Genomic DNA, 17,486 nt, shown 5'->3' with positions numbered 1-17,486 from the left:
CCTGCCCAAAACCTGTGCCCCAGAGTTCACCAAGCTGATCAAACCCAATCATTCACTAATCCCCCATCCCTAAAATATCCTTCTGACTCAACATCCCAGGTTCTCTGTCCCACCAAACGTCTTGCCAGGGACCCCATCCCTGCCCAGCTCGCTCCCAGCAGCGCAGGCCACAAGTCTCCAGCACTGCGTCATCCCAAACGCCATCATTGGTCTCCTCCATTTGCTTCTCCCCAGGAGTTATTTCTCCATTTCAAAGCTCCACTTGTGAGAGCCCACTCCTTGATCCACCTCGGCCAGGTGTCCTTCATGCTACCGGCACCAGCTGAGCCAGCAGCATCCTCAAGTCCCCTCCAACTCCTTGTCCAGGAGCACTGCGATAACCCAGGAAGCCTTTACGTGAGATGGCCGAACCCCTCCACCAGAGGGGCAGAGCTGCCTCTCTGACTAGAAAACTAGAAAACTAGTTAGCATCACAGATTCTCACAGGAAATTTGTTTGTAAGGCGTTTTGAAGGTGACAGGTACTGTTTTGCCTCAATGCCACCGAGCCTTGTCCTCACGGGTGAGCAGTCAAGCAGTTACCACGGTGTCCCCAGCCAAGCTCTTCTCTGCTTTCTACCCAGCTGCAGGGAAGCTGAAGCCAAGGAAAAGGACAAACTAAGAAACATCACACTGTCCAAGGCAGCCAGGTTACAGGCTAACTCCCCAAGAGCACACCCACCGCTACCCAAAGATGAGGGTGGATCCCCAGGGAAGGCTGTGCTAAAGCACATTGGCGAGACTGCCATAGGGAACACAAGCCAAACAGGCCCACCTGGCAACTTCCAAAACCAAAACCAATGGAAACAACCACAAAAATAAATAAAACTAAGGATAACGGGGGTCTTGAGCTGTTCAGAAGCAGATCACCACAAATTCCCTGCCACTAAAAAGGCTCCAGACACAGGTAGATCTGGTTATCTTTTGGGTCATGCACCCATGGTCCTCTGAGAACTAACGTGTCTTCATATAAAGTCTCTGAGCTCACCCTAACTGGGAAAAGACATTTTGATGGTCAAAGCAGCGGGTTTAAACTAATTCCCATGTTGTCTAAGAGGCTTCTACAAATACCTCCCATAGCACCAGAAAAGACTGGACATCTTTCCACAGGAATGTGGCCACAGAGGTGTAGGCAGCTTTACAGCCACAAACAGCCTCACATATGCTTTCCCCACACTTTACTGGTCACCTACATCCCCGCAGTGGTGACAATCCAGCTCCCTGTGAAATTCGGAGTTCAGCCGTTCAGGACAAGAGGACAGTGGTTGGGAGCTACATGGTACCAAGATCTTGGCTGGGAAACAGCGTAGCTGAACACATCTCCGGGAGAGTCTGCTGAATGCTCTGTGAGACAGGCCAGTACAGGCAGCACAGGCCCATACTGAGAAAGCCAGCAGCTTTTAAACGGAGCCCAAGCGATTCTAAGAGGAAGCTTCCTGGATTGCAGAAGCACTTCCCTCTGGTCACGGCTAGCTAATCATAAAGGCAGGCCTACAAAACACAGGCAACGCAGGTGCCATGGCTCCAAGATGAGCAGAGGCTCTACAGCAAGCAGTGCCCCTGCTCACCAGAGCCACCTCCCCTCCCAGCCCTCCTCCCACGCCAAATTGCATGAACACAACAATGTTCCCAGCAGGAGCTTCACAGGAGCAGGAGCGCTGATGCTATCAGGATCCCGGATGCTATCAGGTTCAGCAGTTCTTCCAGCAGAGAAGCAAGAATAACTCGTTTAGCACTTCTAAGGAGCCATGCTGCAGGCCAGGGACTAGGAGGAAATTTCTGCTTTAGACAATGGTCCAGAAAGTTTCTCCCATTTTAGGAATTAGCATCAATTTAGGAAAGTGGAAAAAAAAAAGTGTTTTGTTTTAAAGAGAGTCTTCTTCACAAGCACTGGACACAGCAATAAAGTTTAGAATTTATACACAGTGCAGCTTTCTCACGTGCTTGTTCTTTAAACATAGGTGTTAGCACCAAAGTAAATGGAGAAAAAGGGAAAACTACCACCCCACACAGGGGGAAGCTGCATTCCCATTAATGCACTAAAAATGCACTTAGAGCTCAAAGAATGCAGCCCGATTTTTTTTTTCCACTAGAACTTGAAAATAATAAATCAAGGTAATTATAGCACTGCCCTTTCAGAATTGCTTTGCAAAGCTGAAATCAGAGCTTCAAAAGGATTTTTTTTTTTTTTTACTAGCAGCCAGCAAATCCAGAGAAGCAGAGATGCCTACTTCGGGCAGCTGCACTAGCCCCAAGACGTGCTTCATGAGCCACTTCCACATGGAAAAATAGCCTGGGTTGAATTAAAGCAGCTTATAAAGTCTTTGTATCTCACTTCCCCCAGCCCTTATTACCTACACATCTGCATGAAATCAGGATCATGCCTTCCAAAAAGTTCACTGGCTTCTGGTGCAGCCCCCCACGCCCCATTCTTATGTAACATTTATCATCCAAGAACTCCAGAGCAGAAACAGACAGTTCATTATTCCTGCACGATGGGGAAATTAAAGTATAGCTTATTAAATAAAAGGCCAGCAGTGGAAGCAAGAGGGAAATCCAAGTGCCCTGACTTCCAACATAAGGGTTTTGTGCACTAACGGGGCAGCTCAGCATCGTCAGCCCCGTCCAGTTAGCAAGGAACAACGTCCGACCACTGATCCTGGTTTCGTGCAGAGGCAGGCAGGGTTCATGAACAAAGGCTTCTCCTCCATCATCTGAACAGAGATCCGTCTTTTGGTGAACCATGGACAGGGTGGATTAGAAACTTTGTGTTTTCAAAAACATTTTTCTCTGAAGTTAACAGTTATGTTAACTTCCAGAAACTCCATCCAGGAATTAAATTTACAGCTATGTTTGCTGCATGAGCTTTAAAGAACAGACAACAGAACTGGGGGCAGCCACTAGCTTAGTGCATGGTATGAAATTTCAGTAAAACACATTCTTAAGTGAACCAGAAACTGTGTTTTCGACCTCCAATTAACCGATAGAGTTCTGAGAGGAGAGAGCTACTAATTACAGAAGTGAAAACACAGTCCAGAAACAATTAGTTCTACACAATAATAGCTTAATGGAAGTATTACAGCTATTATTAAAGGCAAAACTTGTCTTAATAGCCTTTAAAAAGTCCAATGCAGAGCAGTTAAACCAACAAGAATGTTAAAGTGCTGGTCTTGGGTGATAAACTTGTACTTTCCACCCCAGCATGGCTTGGTTAAAAAACAAAATGAAAAAACACATTTTTCTTTCAGAATAACATTTTAACACAAGAAAATGTAAAACAAAGAATCTGAAAGAATAAATTCAAAACTATATGCATATTCTTTCTAGACTTACAGTCTTCATAAAATATAGTACAAAGTTTGATCTGAAGCTTACACTGAGTTGTAAATGGAAATGTTTTGTTGTTACTGATCAGTGGCAACCAAATTTTCATTTGGGATAAACTAACAAATGAGTATGCAAAATAAGACTGAAATAAACCAGCAAGTCTTGTTTTAGATCACTTAAGCCATGCCTGAAGTTTGACAACATAAATGCATCCACCCTGGCCACAGAGGCCCTCAGCTCTCCCCACTAGCCCACAGATGGTTTCTTTCTTATTTCAAAGCACAAGGAATGCTCTGCAGGGCAGCACAAGGGAAACTGGTTGCCTGTCCACGCTGTACCTGTATTAGGAAAAGAGGACTTCAATCTCCAAGGCTGCCATTCCAACACTTCACTAGCACTAAATTCACAGGAAACCTAAGGACCTAAGAAACAGAACATGGAAACTTTATCAGGATTTCTAAGGCACCCATGCATGATGCTGATGCTGCATTCAGCTCTGCTCAAGAAAACCTGGATCTAAACAGAAAAGGTTTTCCGAGTTTGGTGAAAGATATTTTTCAAGCACTTAGAAAGAGCTAATTCACTACCTTCCCCAAAATAAAGGCAGCCACAGGCTCAAACGGAAGCGAGGGGCCTAAAAATCCTCGATCAGGATATCCTCTAGTTCGGAGGAATGCACATCTGGATGGGAGCACTGAGCTTGTCTCACTTCTAAAACTATTTTCTCATTGATCAATAGTGGGCTGTTTATACTCTGCATAAAGCATACAAGCCATTTTATGGTCTTCATACATTTCTCCCCGCTGAAACCTCTGAAAATCACTCAAATAAAACTTCACCTTACCCCCAAATGAAGAGCACAACTGCAGAAGCCATCAGCACAGCGTGCACAGAGCTGCTGATCAGCCAAAAGCCTCTACTAGAAGAAGCCAAGAGCTTCTGCAGCCTGAATCTTCCTTTACCCATAAAACAAGAAGAATTCTTTAGTCCTATGGTTATTGGAAGCCTGCAATGATGTACCAGCAGCTCAAGGATACCTACCACACCTAAGAGTAAGTTTCAGCCACCCTAACCCTTAATACAGAGGGGAAACTTTGTACTCTTACTGGATACAGTGTCAATTGAAAGGGTTTAAACGTGGTGATTTAGAGAAAAAGGCTGGAAAATTTGTACAGATGCATTACTAGAATGAAATATATGAGGAAGACTCCACTGACCACGTTTGGACTGTTCTTTATACAGCTACCCAAAACAGTCTGTACCTAGCAGGAAACAGAGACAGGGCTGCTGGGCGGTAAATCCTCCTAACAGCCATCTCTCAATAGCCTCTTCTGAGGTGGTCATTCACGCCAGAAGGGGCTTTAGGTGGGCCTCAGTTGCACACAGACTCACTATGTAGAAGTCAGACTGAACTTCTCTTTGGTGGCCCAGATGCTCCCATCACAGGGAACACAGAAACCCAGTGACCTGGGTGATGTGGAAAAAACAGGTAGCATTTGAGGGGAAACGATGTTTGTTTGTTTGAATTTCATAAATCATCTTGCTTACAAAGCATACAGCCATGAGTTCCTCTCCTTTGTTGCACACAAAATGGTTTCCCCACACACAAAAGATGAACCAAAAAGGGAACGAGAGGAAATTGGCTATGTGAGGGGAAGGAAGTGAAAGCAATATTCAAAGCTATCAGAATATATCAAACAAAACTGAGATTTCACCTGTGGCAGCATTGTCTCGATGGTGATTAACAAGAGATGTTAGACATGCTTATCGCCCAAGAGCTCCTGTACCCCTCCACACGCCCACAAGCCTAGGACTTACACTGCCATGCCACCAACAAACTCCTCCGTAGCCTGGCAGTAGATTGTGATGGCAACACGGGCATCTGCATCGAACGTGAACTCCAGGCTGTACAGGACTTTCTGCTTCCCATTCTCCTCAGTAGGACTGTCAACATCATCTTTATACCTGAAAGACAATGCCAGAGGATTAAAACATCAGGCATTCATTAGTGACAAAGTTCACTCTGAAAATCAAGACACAAGTACTCCAATCTAGGTGTCCTGGGCAGGCAAGGCATCACAGGCTTCCACAATGCCCAGGAGATTTCCATTCTTTCCTCTGAGGAAATTTCTTCCAAGATTTGTCCAAAGTTATTATGACAGGTAGTAAGTTATTTGTCCAAAGTGAATTACACAGAGATGATGTTGAGGGATCTTCCCAGTCTTACAGCCGTAGAAAGAGCCAAGGTGACCTACTGAACATCAAACGTCAGGAGAAGAAACGTTCATGACTGAAGCCTACATACATTTATTAAAGAAATAAAAATTAAACATTCGACTGCAAAACTGATGCAGGATAACCAACTCAAAAATGAGTTTACAAGGTTTTTCAATAAACGTAAGGGGAGTCATAACTTGGATTTGGGCTACCGGACAGCTGGATCCAACTGTGTGGCAGCTGATCACCACCACAGATTATTCCTCCTTCCTGCCCCAGTAAAACAGGTGCTGTGAAGCACACAGGCTCCAGGGCAGTGAGGTATGGCTATGGATGAGCAGTGAGCTATGGCGTGCCAATGGCCAGGGAGGCCATCAGACCCTGGAACAAGCAGCAAATGCCATGTACCATGTGGAGAGCTCCCCTGCCCCTGAGCACCAAGCGAGAGGGGGAGGATGTGATTCACTGGCAGAGCAGAAGCAGATTCTTAAAGGTAAGTTCAAATCCCACTGTAACCCTACAACTTCAGGTACCACGGTTAGTTCGTGTGCTGTGTAGGAATGGTGGATGCAGCAGGCTGGCTTTGAGGAGCGTACAACAACACTGCTTTGTTGCCCAGCCCCACTGTCCATCAGAGGCAGCTTCGCTGCCAGGATGCCTGGGTCCACGCCAGGCAGCTGAGCTATTCAGAAGCTTGGCACCATCCCTGACTTCCCAGTATCAGGCAGCCTCTCCCTTCATTAAAGGGCCTCCACGAACATGCTGCACTGATGAAAAGAGCCAGAAATGGGCTAGGCATACCTCCATAATTCAATCTAAAAATTGTCAAGGGAGTCCGTACTTACCAAGTTCACCGAGATGTAATAACCGCTGCCTAATTAAGAGAGTTCCAGCATGTATTTTACTTAATGTGCTGAACAAGAATGAAATGTTCAGCTCCAGCAAATTAATACAGAAAGTGCAAAATAAAGTTCAAGAGCCACATAATCAAATACCTTACGTAAACACTTGTAACAACGTGACCTCAGTGAAGCAGTATCTCTATGGCATACACTTGCATTCCTGTCTGAAGGAGTTGGAGAGCTCAAAACAAGACTTTTGCCAGACATTCACCTACGTCGGAACAGTAAATCAAGCTAGAATACACCCAACATGCTAGTATAAAAAAAGACAAAACCCAAGAACTGGTAGTCTAAACACCTGCAGCAGCCAAGATACAACAGCCAGTTATAGAAGAAGATTATTTTCACAGAAGCAAGCAGCATTCAGAGAGTAAAATCGTGGCACTTCAAGGATGTACACAAGCAACACTCTAGCCAGCAGTGCAGGTTTTCATAGAAAACACAGAGTGTAGCTTCAGCATTTTGTGCTGGATCAGCCCAAGAAGACAGAAGGCAACACACCACTCACGAGCGTTACGCGTGTCCAGAGAAAGCAGCAGCACAAGCTGCAAATCACCTCTTCCTCCACTGCCCTCCTCTGATCCAAGGTAGGCAGCAAAGGGCAAGAAGAGCAGATCTCCAGGCTAACAGACACTTGCCTGTTCTTCCAGAAGAAGTAGAGTAGGGGAGAACCAGCAGCTGTTCCAGGCAGCCACTGATGAGAGTTAGCTCATAGACCTTTTCTCATTGCACACGTGGGCAGGAAGGCATAAGATACAGATGAGATGAGATGTGTGGATAAATGGATTACATCAGTCTCAGGGCAATCACCAGATGAAGTAAGAACTGGCTGCCAGCTCTGTGAGCACTCATTGCTGTGCCACGATGATCTACTCCAAGTCCAAAGACCACACTGAAGAAGAGTGCGAGCCGGGGTGCAACTGCTCCAGGAAACACACTGCCTCGTGAGCTGACCCTCCTGCAACTGGAAGTGCCTCCACAGCCTTCAAGCCAGGACCAAGAGGGGCACGAGACAGACACGAGACTATCTTTTACTGCCAGTGGTTAACAGCAAAACTCGTGCTACCCTCCTCTGAGGCTCCCAGAGCCTCATTCTGCTGGAATTTAAGCACTCACACGAGGCATCAAAGACTCAGAACTTTGACACCAATATCCACAGGATTTTTGCTTCTCTCCAAAGCTGTTTTAAATATTCAGGATTTGGCAAGGCTCAGGATTTTGTCTGGTCAGAGCAGGGCAGAAAGCCAGGGTGAGAATTTCCTCATGTTCTTCCACAAGGCTCTGTACTCCAAATTATGGATCAACACCCTGTTCAGACATGATCAACGGATTTTCAGTTAAACACACAGAACCTAATGGCTTGCAAGGACCAAATGGCTTGATAAACCATCAAAATCTACCTGGTACCTAAACCCTCAGCTCAGCATAGCTTTATTTGGTGAAGGAAGTGAAAATTTAACTGTTTCTGGAAAGAATCTCCAAGGTTTAACCACTGCTTGCCTATCCAGATGGAGAGGGCACAAAGTGCCTTTACATGTACAGAGGGAAAAAGGAAAAGTCTCCAGTCCAGATCTGTGGAAAAGCACAAGACAGAGTGTGCCCTTGGGGACTGGCAATTAAAATCCCATTCTCGGTCTACATTGTTATAAGATGAAATAGAATAATGGTGGTGGTGCTGTCGTCAGCACTAACGCAGCAGCACAAGAGCCTGTGAGAGCCCACGAGGCAAAGAAAGGATCGACAGCACTGGGAACTGCAGGGATGCAAACCCTGTCAGGGCAAAGACACTGTCGAGGCACCTGGACATTACTTTCCAAACAGCCCAGGAGCTACAGCTCTGCTTGGGAGGACAGGACGTGAACTCACAGAAAGCAAAGTGACAGAACTGCGTGTACTACACCCGCCCAGCTCCTCCACTCACAGCAAATCCTCTCCCTTTGAAAAAAGCCACATTCCCCTCGGCTCCCAACAGATGTTGTGCTGTGTATGCGGATGCTTGCAAGGAGAACGAAACGCCCTTTCCACAGCAAGTCCTGGGAGGAAAGGGAGACTTTTGTCTAGAGAAGCACTTCCCACCCTTTAGCTGAAAAAGCTGGACAGCATTCGGAGCAGTTCATCGGTGGTTACTTCTTCAGACATCCTGCCTTCTTTTCCTGCTCAATCAGTTTTGAAACCACTGGTATTAAAAAAAAAAAAAAGATAAAAACAAACTCGTGTTTTGCATTGTTATGACTCAGATTACTCACATTGTGCCATGCTCTCCGAATCACCTTGGCTGAGAGCTGAAGCTGGCCCCCTGCCAGTACTCCAGCCCGTAACACAGAATTCAGAGCGACTCGAGGGCCGTTGAGAAATGCTTTGGCTGGCCACCTGCCCAGCCGCCCTGACCAAAACAAAGCGCTGTGTGCTGGGCCCCAGCTCCTCAGCCATATGTTTGGAAGCGGGCAGCCCAAGGGCTGTGTCAGCCATTGCACTTAACCCAAATTCACATTTCTGCTGGTGCTGCTTTAGATCTCAGCGTTCTGCAGTGAAAGGTAACAGATCTCCAAGATTACCCAGGCCTGCTAACGGGACGCAAGCCATTTAAACAAGCACATAACGCTCCCACCAAACTTTATCCTGGCAGCAGAAGAAACCTGGGGAAGTTTCACTCAAGACCAATCAGTCTCCCCAGCCAGTGACTTGCACCAGAAACAACGACTTGCTGGCTTGCACAACAATGCAGAATGGAATCTGTCTGCACGGTTTATTGACCTGACTAATATCTTCCATTTGTGCTAACGATTCCAGGCAAAAATCAAGGTTTTGTTTACCACTCCAGTTTCTCCTGTAGACAGAGACCAGGCACTGGTTCTCTCTAGAAATACAGATTACTGAAGTCCAGGGATAAGGAGCACGTGAACTACATGTCCATGAAAGTTCTGATGAAACAAAGATTTGGGATCCAGCTATTTGTTCAAAACCTTATGAAATGCAGTTTAGCCCCAGACACCAATCGCTGGGTTAAATGAAACAAAGAGTTCAGGCAGGAACAGTACCTCACGAGACGGAGAGAGTCCTTGCGGATATTCACCAAACTTCTCAGCGTCTTCACAGGCTCATGTGGAGCTGGAGTTACATAGGGAAACTGAAAGAAAAATGCAAATAATTGCCTTATTATTGCACAATTGAAGGTAGCAGCATGCTACCTGACAAACAATTTACCCCAATCAAGAAACAGCTCTAAGTGTGCTCAGTACAACAGCAGCCACAATGAACAGTAATAGAGAATTATATTTACGGATAAATAAAGCCTGTTTCTGAGTGAAAATCGTGCTCTGGCCCAGCAGTAGTTCAAACGAGGAGCATGTACTTTAACAAGGGGCTTTCACAAGCTCTTTTTCCGCACTCTGAGTTTGCAGTGTAGAAAGCCTTGCTCTCATGAGCTTTTATTTAGCTTTTATTTCCACTAAAGAAATGACCTCCAGCGTGAGCAGCAAAAATGCAGCTTTCACGTGTGTCACAGCATGCAAACAGCGACGTGGCTGCTAATCAGCATGCAGAAGCTCTGGATTACCAGGGAGGGCTCTTTTATTCTGAAACAATGAGGCAAATGTTCCAGGGGAAAAAAAAGAGAGAGAGACAGGAACAGGGGTCTCAGTCTAGTTCATAGTCAAGAGACCTTCTCTTTAAATACAGGAGGACCTGGCTTCAGGCTGGAATTCTCCACGCTGGTCACAGGACCCCCACGGAGGTGAGCTGTGTGCTGTGGGGCCCACCACCCTTACAGCTGTGCCTCCTGCCTGCTCGGGGCACGCTGAGGCAGAAACGTGCGCTCACCCAGCTGCCAGACCTGGCAGGTGCTCAGACTGGGAATGCAGGCACACTCCTCAGAGCAACAGCCCGACACAAAGACGGAGCTCCAGGATGGGCTTTCAGGCTGGAGGTTACTCTGGACGTAACCAGCAGCTGCACGAGGGTTGTGGTCCCTCGAACACACAGCTCTCCAGGACACAGCCCTGCAGCACTGTCCGCTCAGGTCTCAAAAACGGATCGGTGGGATGAGAAACAGAGCCTGAAAGAAAATGCGCTGGTTCCTGACCAACATGAGAATGCCACAGAAGGTCCCACGGCACAGCCACAGGCAGCAGAGAATTGCCAGGGTTGGCTTTCACTTTCTTTGCAACCTGACTGCTCAACGCTGTGGTCAGCGGCACTGCTGCACGCAGAGCAGTCAAGACCTCAGTTATTCAAAAAAAGAGAAATTGGCCCAATTCCACAAAGCAGCTTTGCTGCTGCGTGTTCGAGTGTCTTCTCTTGAAGATTAATCAGAGCTGCCAAAGGGCATTAACTTCACATAGGCAAACTATACACCACGACAGCCTCCCTCTCTTAAGCCTGTTTGGCAAAGGTCCCACTGTGTCAGTAGTACTCTCACCCACTCCCCTGTGAAGAAATGACGAAATTCAGAGCAAGGATGTCTGCAAGGAAACCCAGGCTGAGACATGCAGATAACTGAACTCTGAGACTCCCAGGTTAGTCCCTACAGCCACAGGCACAGGGGATATTGAACCGAGCTGTGTCTTCTGCTTTCACTGGCAGTCACAGGGCAAAGGGAAACCAGTCAGCTTTTAATCGCTGCCCTGCACGCAGACAGCACAGGGTGTCTGGCGAGCACCCCCAAGCCTGCACAGCAATGTTAGCACAGAGGAATTCCCACGTAAAGTCCCTCCTTCCTAGTTCTGCTGCTCACCTGCACTTCCTGCTTAAACAGGGGCTCTGCATTCTCACTTGTCCTCCCCTGAGGAGCCCTCTGAAATAACCACGGTCTTGAGAAGAGAAGACCAAGGGCACAGCCCTTGGATAACTCAGAAGGGAGAACGTGCTCACCCCCGGTACAAATTCAAAACATCAAGGCATCCTGCCTCAGTTTCCCGCAGCTGTAAAGCAGGATGAGACTAAACACCCTCTGAGCTCTACGAGCACGAATTAACTAATATTCACAGCTTTTGTGAAGATGAGAGCCATTACATCTTTTTTTTCTTTTTCATGTTTTGAAGCTGCAGAAACATCTAGGAAACAGCTGGCAAAGCAAGCAGCTCTTTTCCCTTTCCTCTCCTGGACTCTGAAAACGTCCCCAAACGGCTCCTACTTGGTCACCTTTTGTTTTTAAGCAATTCTGAGATACAAAAGAAACCTCAAACATGACCCTTGCATAAAATCCCTACCTGCCCCTCACGAAAGCGCTACTGCCTGCTCCCACAAAACAAGCAAATCACTGGAGCAGGCAGCTTTTTCCAGTCTCATAAGACATCTGTGAGCCCCAAAATACCTCCACGTTCCAACTGGGAAATCAGAAGAGGAGGCTTTCTGAGCAAAAAAGTGTAACATGGACAGAATGCAGGAACTTGCCTGAACGGGTCTGTTCCCAAGGAAGTTTAGATCCATGTTCTCGCCAAAAAGGTAGCCCTCGGGGTGAGGGGTGTCAAACTTCTCGCCTCCCATAAAGAAGTGACTTGCAAAGTAGTTTCCTAGAAAAAAATAAAATAAAATAATAATAAACACCAGGGAACAGACGGGCTTGGACATTATGATTTTCCCTGAAGGGTTTTTGTTTGGTTGGTTGGTTTTTGGGGGGAGGGGAGGGTTAAGGATTGAGCCAAACATGCATTCACTTCCCTAGGTGCAATGCACAGAGAGCACATTTATTTTAAAACGAGTCACGGCAGCAGCAAGGAATCATCCGAACAGTTACGGGGGCATTACAGAAGGATTTGCAACCCCTTTAGCTAGGAGCAAGCGTAATTTACTCCGAAATGGAAGGGCTTTCATGAATGGGTCTGTTTTTGCCATTAAGGCTTTTTTTTTTGTCCTTTATGCTTCAAGAAAGCCTTTTCTTCCTCTGCACAGATGGCAGTGCTTTACCGACGAGTGCTCCCTACTGCTGAGCTCAGCTGACGAGCACCCAGCTGTCTGCGGTGCAGAAGCACATCGCTCTTCCCAGATACCACCACCGACCTCAGCATCGGTCCAGAACCTGCCTCGAATCCACGTAAGGAAATGTAGGTGCTCACACAACCTTTTCCCAACCCTCCCAGAAGCAACAAATTACAAATAATCCAAGCTGCAGGCTCCTAGCACAGCTAGCTCGACCCAGGACACGCCGCCGTGGGTTATGCTGAGACTAAGGCTCAGAACAGCGTGACGAACACTGGGCGTTAGGAATTAATTTCACATTTTACATGGGTCAAGGAGGATTGTGTTTTGGAGCAGCTCATCTGATTAACCGTGAAGACAACGCTCGTGCAGGATGCCTCCGAATCGCAGCAGCTGGTTATCAGGGTCGGAGTCAGCTCCCTCCTCACACGTGAGTGCATTTGGTACTTGGCAAACGAAATTTTGTGGGGCTTTCCTGTGCCTTCCACGTCCCCAGGCTGCTCCTCTCACCCACTGCCACCAGCAGCTGAGACTTTGCCCAAGCCGGCGATGAAATGCTTTGAGAAAGCTCTTGTGGAAACGTCACACCAAGGACTGAGAAACCTCAGGAGAACTTCCAGAGGGAAAAAATGAGGTTTCTTCCTTCTTCCGTGCAAATCTGGTCACCAGGATGCCCTGCTTCCACGCACCTGGCACACGACTGACAGAACTTGTAGCATCTGTGAGAATGCATTAACACCCTGCTGCATCTCGGGGCTCTGCTTCCAGCTCCATGGCAAACGCTGCTTCAGGTTTTTATCCAGTCCACGCTGTCTCCGGGACCCCGTTCCCACACATCCCGCAGTCTGTAGGACACCCCTGGCCTGCCTCATGCGAGCCCAGCTTCACACAGGGCTCCGTGACTACAGGCCCAAAAAAAGAAAAGAAAAGATCTGGGGATTAACCCTGCACAGAACCACTACAGCCAGAAAGCCACCAGCAAACAGCAGCCACGTGCGTACGAGGAACGAATCCCACCAGCTGGGGGGAATGAGAAACAAAAGACAGAGCAAAGAAAAAACCGTGCCCTTCCTTCAGCTTAAACTCTGCCCAAAACTTCCCTTCCCCAGAGTAGGTTGGCACAAAATATGGGAGAGTATCAGGGAAAAGAACAAGAACGGGGGATGCTGCTAAGGTAGGTGAGGTACAAGTGGTAGATGCAAGAGATACGGTGGCAGGGGAAAACCTGACAGTGTCTGGGGAAAAAAAAATAAAATAAAAATACCAAACATCCAGAAAGTCTGGCTCAGTAACTGGTCTCATGCAAGCTAAACTGGACCCCAGGCTCCTCCCAGGCACCCAGCCGAGCACACTGCTCAGCACCGAGCCCGGCGTGGGGGCAGGCCTTTATTCTCACAGCAAACAACAAACCAGGCCGGCTTCAGAAAGCTCCCACCCGGCTCCTTTTTGCTCCCACGAGGCCAGGCTCTGCAGTTTTATCGCAAGAGGCTGCTCCAGAGGGGGACAGCCGGCTCCAGGGCACGTGCACGCACTCCAAGCTGCAGATGAGCTTGCAGGAACGAGAGCTGAGCTGGGGAACGAGCTGCAGGAACACCGGAGCGCTGCTGGCTGGTTGCTAACACGACGGGGGCAACACCACGCATCGTTCTGCTGCTCCAGGCACAGAAGCAGAGCGAGGACTGGGAACTGCAGCCCCGTCTCCCCGTGCCACAGGACAGGCAATGAGGATCATCCGCACCCAGGACCTCGGAGGAACAGGCAGGGCATCTTCCCAGACGGATTCGGCATCTTCCCAGACGGATTCCCAGCTACCACACCACGCAGAGGTTGCAGCGAGGCCGCTGAACGACCTGCCCGTGCCTCTGGTTCCTACGGACCGAGGCGGATCCCACAGCCCCAGAGCACGACCGGCGCAGCCGTAACCACGCCAAAAGTCAACAGAGCAGCGAGCGGCCGTGACTCAACGAGGTGGCAGCGCTGGGCGCCTTCCCTCTGGGACTGCTTGGATCACAGCCGGGATACCCACACGTTGTGCTCGGGTCCTTTTCCACCTGCCTAACAGGGCTTTATGGCTCCAGAACACGAACCTGTGTCCCCCAAAGCAACCCCGACCACGGCCGGCAGCCAAGCAGAGCTGCAGCAGCTCGCCCAGGCGCCCGCTGAGAGCCCAGAGCAGTTTGGGTTTGGAGGAAAAGGACACGGGATGCCTGCAGAGGAGCAAGCTCATTGCTCCCTGCCCTCTGCATCCTCACCAGTGAGGTTTGAGCAGCCTGGGGAGCGCCGGGAGGTCAGGAAAACCCCTCAGCGCACACCGAAATGTGTCACACCCCATCTGCCAGGGACCTTCTTTCACTCTCCAGCCCGGCAGCGTTCAGGACCTGTTCTTCTGCAGGGAGCACCCCCAAGCTCCAGCAGCCCTTCTCCCTTCCCGAAGCCAACAGCCCCCTTGTCGGACAAACCTGGGGAAAGCAAAGAGAAAGAAAGCCCCAGCCTGAAGCCAGCAGGCTGTCAGGAAGCCCACAAGCGTGACAGAAAGCTCAGCCACAACTAACAAGCACCTGACTGCCTTTAAAGGAAATATATATATATATTTTTAATCAACTAAAGCAATAGCTGCTTGGTTTCACAAGGGAGGTGTTTTTTGACAGCACGGGGGACAACAGAGCCCTGCTGGGTGCACGTGAACACGCAGACCGGACCTGACTGACACACAGCTAAAACGCAACACGCCGTTAAATCCTGGCCCAGGTAATTACAGCAGCACAGAAACACCAGGATGAGGATTTCAAAGAAGCAGTTTAATGTTCATCGTGTGTGGTAGCAATAATTAATCCAGCCTGCATCTAACATCCTTTCCAAGTGTCACCACACGTCAGGTGCAAGCTGTGTGTGTCAGGGACTCGCTAGCAGGGCCCAGGACACAGCAGACAGAGCCCAGCTGGCAGCTCGGGGCCTTTCCCTGCCTGCAAACCTGCAACAAGGCAAGGCACGGGGATGTCGGGGCTCTGCTTGAGATCTTCCCCCTCCTCCCATCGGAAAGGGGGAACCTGGCTCCCCTCATTGCACGGCCCCGATCTCACGGCCATAAAGCACTGAGCCTCTGAGCAGGGCCACACCTGCCCGAGCGGGATGGAAGGAGGGAAGGAGCTCGGGCTGGCGCTCTGCAGCTCCCTGAGCCTGCCTGGGACGCCCGCAGCACAACACCAACATGGGCACTGGGCAGCGAGCGGCCGTCCTGGGAGAGAAGAGCTGCTGAGCTTGGTGTACGGGAATAAGGAAAACATCGCACGAGGCCGGGCTGGAGATGGGGGGAGGCACCAGGTCACCATCACATTGCTGCTGGCACCCCAATATCACTGCTGACACCCCAATAGAGGTGCTGGCACCCCAGTGTCAGTGCTGGCACCCCAATATAGGTGCTGACACCCCAATGTCACTGCTGACACCCCAATACAGGTCCTTGCACCCCAAACTGCTGCTGGCACCGCAATATACGTGCTGATACCCCAGTGTCGGTGCTGGCACCCCAATATCACTGCTGACATCCCAACCTCACTGCTGGCACCCCAATAGAGATGCTGATACCCCAATCTAGTTGCTGACACCCCAACCTCACTGCTGGCACCCCAATGTCCCTGCTGTCACCCCAGTGTCGGTGCTGACACCCCAACCTCACCGCTGTCCCCCCAGCCTGCTGCCCCCCAGCCCCGCCGAACTTCTCCCTCAGCAGCCGCCGGCTGTGAGCGGCTGCCGGGCGCTGCCCGTGCCAGGAGCTGAGGCCCCGCCGCCCCTCACGGCCCCGCCGCCCTCACAACGCCTCAGCCCCCGGGGGCAGGCACCGGAGGGGGGGGTGCGGGGGTGGCTCTGAGGGGCCCGGGCCGCCCCCAGGCGCCGTGCCCGCGGCCGCGAGGCTCACCGGACTTGGGCGGGTAGCGGTAGGCCGAGTTGGCCTGGATGTCGATGTCCTCCACGCCCGCGATGCGCCGGCTGAGCAGGGAGCCCATGGCGGCGGCGGGGCCGGCCGGGGGCGCGGAGCGGCGGGGAGCGGCCCGCACGCGCACCCGTACCCCGACCCCTGCCCGCCGCGCCGCGGGGCACGCCGGGAAAGCGAGTCCGCTCCCCGCCGAGACTACAGCTCCCGGCACGCACCGCGCCGGCAGGGGGCGGGGCTCCGCGGGGAGCGGGGCTTGGGGGGCTGCCCTCCACGGGGTGCATCGTGCAAGGGGATGGGTCCTGTAACGGGGATGCACGGGGCTGTCCCTGCACTGGGCTGCACCCTGCAAGGGGATGGGTCCTGTAACAGGATGCACGGGGATGCACTCTGCACAGGATGCATCTTGGAAGGGGATGCACCCTGTAAGGGGATGCATTAGGATTCACCTTACACGGGGCTGCACCCTGCATGGGATGCACCCTACATGGGATGCACCCTGCACGGGAATGTGCGGGGCTGCACCCTGCAAGAAGATGGATCCTGTAAGGGGATGCACGGGGATGCACTCTGCACAGGAGTGCACAGGGAGCATGCATGGAGAAACACCCTGCACAGGCGCATGCACCCTGCCTGGGGATGCACGGGAGCATGTACAGGAATGCACTGTGCGTGTGGATGCACCCTTACAGGGGGTGTAACCTGCATGGGGAGCACGCACAGAGATACACCCTGCACAGGGATGCACTCTGCACGGGGGTGCATGGGGAGTGCGTATAGGGATGCACTGCACGGCGACGCATCCTGCATGAGGATGTGCATGGAGTATGCAAAGGGATGCGCCCTGAGCAGGAAGCGTGCACAGGGAGCGTGCACAGATACACCCTGCACAAGGGTGCACCCTGCACGGGGATGCACAGGGAGCGTGCGTGGGGATGTGCTGTTCCAGATGCCGAACCCAGCACTTGTTCTTGTTAAACTTCACGCAGCTGGTGACTGCCCAGCCCTCTAATTCATCAAGGCTTCTCTGCAAGACCTCTCCACCCTTGAGGCAGCCTACAGCTCCTCCTAACTCAGTGTCACCTGCAGCCCTACTCAGAGCGCGTTCAAGTCCTGTGTGCAGTCACTTCTGAACACTGGAAGAGAACAGGCCCT

The 17,486-nt window shown here is 50.4% G+C and overlaps 1 protein-coding gene across 4 annotated transcripts in view; it reads right to left on the bottom strand.

Moving 5' to 3' along the window:
* The window catches only part of MGRN1 (mahogunin ring finger 1), a 50,968-nt gene extending 34,473 nt beyond the window's left edge, over positions 1–16,495 (bottom strand). For all 4 annotated transcript variants that reach the window (XM_084295986.1, XM_084295987.1, XM_084295988.1 and 1 more), the window contains exons 1-4: positions 16,317–16,495; positions 11,876–11,994; positions 9,523–9,611; positions 5,184–5,330 (exon numbers count right to left, since the gene is read on the bottom strand). In XM_084295986.1, coding sequence (XP_084152112.1) covers positions 5,184–5,330; positions 9,523–9,611; positions 11,876–11,994; positions 16,317–16,404 — 443 coding nt within the window. In that variant the 5' untranslated portion in view covers positions 16,405–16,495. The remainder of the gene's footprint in view (positions 1–5,183; positions 5,331–9,522; positions 9,612–11,875; positions 11,995–16,316) is intronic.
* Positions 16,496–17,486: the final 991 nt, after the last annotated feature.

This window comes from Netta rufina, assembly GCF_964035555.1.
Source record: "Netta rufina genome assembly, chromosome: 15".
Lineage (NCBI taxonomy): Eukaryota > Metazoa > Chordata > Aves > Anseriformes > Anatidae > Netta > Netta rufina.
The sequence above is the reverse complement of the archived record's forward strand: the minus strand, read 5'-3'. Positions and strand labels throughout refer to the sequence as shown.